The sequence below is a fragment of the Cystoisospora suis genome, assembly GCF_002600585.1.
Source record: "Cystoisospora suis strain Wien I chromosome Unknown contig_1459, whole genome shotgun sequence".
Taxonomy (NCBI): domain Eukaryota; phylum Apicomplexa; class Conoidasida; order Eucoccidiorida; family Sarcocystidae; genus Cystoisospora; species Cystoisospora suis.
Window position 1 is genome coordinate 1 of NW_027154259.1, and position 4,491 is coordinate 4,491.

Here is a 4,491-nt window from a genome sequence, read left to right on the forward strand (position 1 = left end):
GTCCTATCCCTCTCGTCTCTTCTCTCCTTCTTACCTGCTGTACAGACACTACAAGACTCTGAGGTAGGCTACTTAAATGATCAGACGAAGTCTTCATTTGACCTCTGCCTTGACTTGACTTTCCTTTTGCCTTGCTATGGCTACTCGTAGGTGCGCTTCCTTCACTACCAGCACCACCCGATTCAAGTATACGTTGATTGAGAAACGCATGCAATTCGTAGATATCATCCAACAGCTGACGTCGATGCACACGAGATTCAAGAAGCGTTTCTTTGGTCCTCTTCTTGTTGAGAGAGGACGAAGCTGAAGGGAGTTGCTTATTCTTATCGTTTTCATCCTTCTTCTCATTCACCATCTTGTTCTTCCCCTCCTCTCGGCTTATAGACGGAGAAGACGCAGAGGTATCGTCAAGAGAGGGAGAGTTATTGTTATCTTCACCTTCCGCTTCAATTTCAATTTCGAAGGCAGAGTAATCGATATCGTCACTGACTTGGACCATCGATGGGTCATCGAGAGAAATCGATGATGCTTCTTTATTGTCTCTAGTGGAGACACTCGAACTACCATCGCTAGTTGAAGAAGAAGATGATGCTATCATAGAAAGAAGATCACATGCAGGAATGTTGCCTTTAGTGGTCATAATATAAAAGATATAAAGAGGAGATGAAGATGACGTAGACATGTTCTCCTTCTTACTCCTCTGATCTTCTTCATTCTCTTTGGAAGAACCTTTCTGATACAATCGAAAGCTCTGATAAAGATCCAACATGCCTTGACCGTGTGTCTGTATGAGATTCTCAGCTTCATCTAACTTCTTCGGAAGTTTACCATCGACGTAAGAGAGAATTCTCTCTCGTATTTCTTCCTCAGAACAGGCAGAAGCAAGGAGAGATTCCTGTGCTTCCGAGAGAGACATTTGAGAAGATCGACCCCCTTTCTTATCTCCTGAAGAGGAAGAAGAATTCTTATTCTTACTATCTTCAGCATGAGAAACTGCTTTAGATGGAGAAGGCAACCCATACTTGTCACACAGTGAGATGTATGTACACCGCGCTTCCTGGGCTGTCCGTTGGAGTTCTTGCTTTCTCTTATCACAATCCTGGACCTACGAATACACTCACAGAAAATAGAAAAATGAGGTTTAAAAGAAAGCCACAAGGGGAGAAGAAGACGATGAATGATCTCTCAAAAGAGCAAGAGCTGTCATCGAGAAACACACGCACAAGTCTTTCTTGAAGAGAACAGACTTCTATCAAAGACGCTACAATAAGAACATCTAATCGACCTATCTATCTTTATCTATATCTTTAATCTATCTACCTCTCTATACGTACAGACATGGTTGTAGGCATATAGGAGTATCTCCATTTGTAGGGTGTACATACAGAAGGAAAACTGAGCTTGGCCAGACATAAAAGGAGAGATGGCATCTCTCTCTATCTTCATGACACGGAAAGAACGCAAAAGAGAGAGGAAAGGAAAACCGGAGAGATAACAGATGAGATGGATCGCGGAAAGATTGAAAGAAAGAAAGAAAGAAAGAAAGGAGGAAAGAGAAGTGTACACCCACTGTCACATCTGTTGATCTACACGTAAGTCATGCAAAAGACGGAGCCCCGCATACAGCCCCTCTGCGGTCCACATAACTTCGATCTCTATATAACACACATACAGATATATATGTCTAGAGAGATAGATACTTGTACACTCAGTCCTACAGAAAGAAGTTCGTAGGCTTCTCCCTTTCTTCCTTCTCTAACTCGGCGTAGATCGAAAGCTCAAGATATGATACCACTGAATGTGAGATCTCGTACGAAAAGAAGAAGAAAGAACGAAGAGGAGCACGAAAACAAGAAAGAAAGACACAGAGGACATCTGACCTGTTTCTGTTTTGCTTGAACAGATCGCTGTAAGCCAGGAATCTTATCATGAAGTAACCGACACAACCACCTGTACGTACACCAGAAAGAAACAAGGAAGAAACAGAAACGGACTAAACAAGGTTGAATGACAGAAACAGTCAATCACTGACTTTCATGTAGAAACGTTTTGAGAAATGAAGAATGAGAAAGCGAAGAAGAAAAGGAAATGCACTCGACTCATTCAGCCAGAGAGATACAAACACACACACATACACATAGAGCCTTGGGTACGTCCGTCAAGAGAAGAGAATCTTCTTCTTTCTCCCTCTCTTTTGCTCTCTTCCATGCAGGTGTATGAATAGAAAGAAAAAGAAGCTCGCTACTCCACGGTTTGCTTGAGAAAAGAAGATCTGAAAGAAGAACTGGTCGGATCTTCTCTTCATCCAATTCCTCACATCATGGCCCGAGGAGATTTTCGCTACTCTCCCACTTACAGTGCAGGTATACGTACACATGACCTCCCACACATTCAACAGATCTATATGAATACAAATCTCTACATATACAAGCATAGAGGAAGGGGTGCTGACAGAGCTCCGACTCCGGAAGTCTTGTCGGCGCTCCTTCCTGTAGTGGTTCGAGATGCACAGAGAAGGAAGTAAGAAAAGAAGCATGCAATTGGTAGACTTCATCTAACTGTCTTGCTAAAAGCGCCTCTTCTCCACTTTCTCTCAGGGGCAGCATAGAGTTACACGTGGAAACCTACATACACATATGCACGTATATACCTATATATAGAGAGAGAGACGAGTATCAAAACTATTCCGAGAAGTATAGACAGGAGAGACCTGAGAAGTAAAAGATTCATCGCTTTATTCGATAGACCCGCGCCATCCATTTATACACACACTTTCGATCCTCCTCAAGTCATAGAGCAGACTCGAGAGTCAAACTACAGGCACACTCCCATTCTACAGAGATGCTATACACATATATGTACGCCACGCATGCGCGTACGTACCCTGTAGTTGCACATGTATATGTATGTATATATGCATACATGCAAATAGAAGATAGAGGAATAAGGGGAGGTGAATCTGCGAGTGTCTGTGTACCTGCTCATATCAACAATGTGGAGATTGTTTTTCTCGAGAACTCTTTGCAAAGCTCTCCAGCGTCTTAAGACACTCGAGCTAAAAGACATTCCCAACACAGATATACCTGAAGAACCTCCTGGAGACTGCGGCACACACAAAAAGACAAGAAAGAAGAAAGAAAGAAGAAAAAAGGAATACAAGAGACGGAAAGAGAGAGATAAGAAAGAAGAAAGAAAGAAAGAAAGAAGAAAAGAAGAACTAGAGAGAGAAAGAGATAGAAACGACGGAAAGAAAGAGAGAAGGAGATGTTCTTCAATCATACACGCCTAAGACCAGCGAAGTCTCCATGGAAAAGATATATGCATGTATCCATGGAGAACAGGGAGCGAACGGCCTCGTCAGGCGGCCCTCCTACTTTCCTCCGTACATGACGATCATATCTATCTTCATGTATGACCAAGAATCTCTACCTGCTAGACGCCCTCTACGCACGTATCTATATCTCCCTCGAAACCTAGACGTACATATATAAGTATATGGATAGAAGGGTACTGGAACCCAAGAGCATATATTCATTCCTCCATTCATTCAGAACTGAGAATAAGTCAACCTTTGAAAAGGAAGGTTAGTTAATCTTCAAAGTATTGATAAAGAGGAAGAAAAGAAAGAAGGGAAGACCTGCTGCGTGGAGGACGAGGCATCTGCGTGTACACAAGAGAAACGATTGCCCTTACCATCATTACAAGACTTCCAGAGAAGATCTGCTCCTATCATCTCTACACATATATGTATACATATACATATATCTATATCTACATCTACATATGCATGACATGTATAGGGAAACAGAGATGCCACCTGTCACCACTGCACACACACGTATATCCACACAGCATGCATACACAGAAGATAATCTCCTATCGACCCAGTGATCTTGAATCTACTAATTGTCTTCGGATCTATCCATCTATCTATCTACCAGCAATCTATCTATCTACCTATCCTGAACGTGTCTCGCTCTATCTTGACCCTATCTATCTACTTATCTGCCTATCTTGGATCTATCCAGCGACCTCCCTAACTTGAATCTATTCCTTTACTCTATATTTCTATGCAAGATGGGCTTCGGATTGAGCCAAGTGAACGGTGAGAGAAGAAAGTGATAAGGAGCCTGCTGCATGCATACGTCCGTAAGAATTTGGACGAGATCTTTAATCTTGAGATAAGACATCTCATGCTTATTCTGTTGGAGAAATTCCGCAGCCTTAGGACAGTCTTCTCCTACGCCTTGATTAACGGCATCAGCCACATGTGCATGCGCAGCTGTAGATGTGAAGAGAAGAAAAAGAGAAAAAAAGACAAGGGGAGAGAGAAAGAGACAACTCCATGGAAAGAATGCCATGGATGGCTGAGAAGAGGGACGTCAAACTTCAGTGCTTCTTCATACAAACAAGGTTTATCATACCAAGAATCACGCCGTCTCTATCGACCTATCTCTCTATCTATCTTTAATCTATCTCTCTATCTTCAAT

General features: G+C 42.4%; 1 protein-coding gene across 1 annotated transcript in view; it reads right to left on the reverse strand.

Annotated features, from left to right (window-relative positions):
* Positions 1-4: 4 nt before the first annotated feature.
* Positions 5-4,491, reverse strand: part of CSUI_003329 (cdk5 regulatory subunit-associated protein 3) — a gene marked incomplete at its 3' end in the record, with an annotated part of 6,864 nt that continues 2,377 nt past the window's right edge. The window contains exons 2-5 of the mRNA XM_068063527.1: positions 4,146-4,282; positions 2,978-3,102; positions 1,881-1,950; positions 5-1,105 (exon numbers count right to left, since the gene is read on the reverse strand). Coding sequence (XP_067924494.1) covers positions 5-1,105; positions 1,881-1,950; positions 2,978-3,102; positions 4,146-4,282 — 1,433 coding nt within the window. The remainder of the gene's footprint in view (positions 1,106-1,880; positions 1,951-2,977; positions 3,103-4,145; positions 4,283-4,491) is intronic.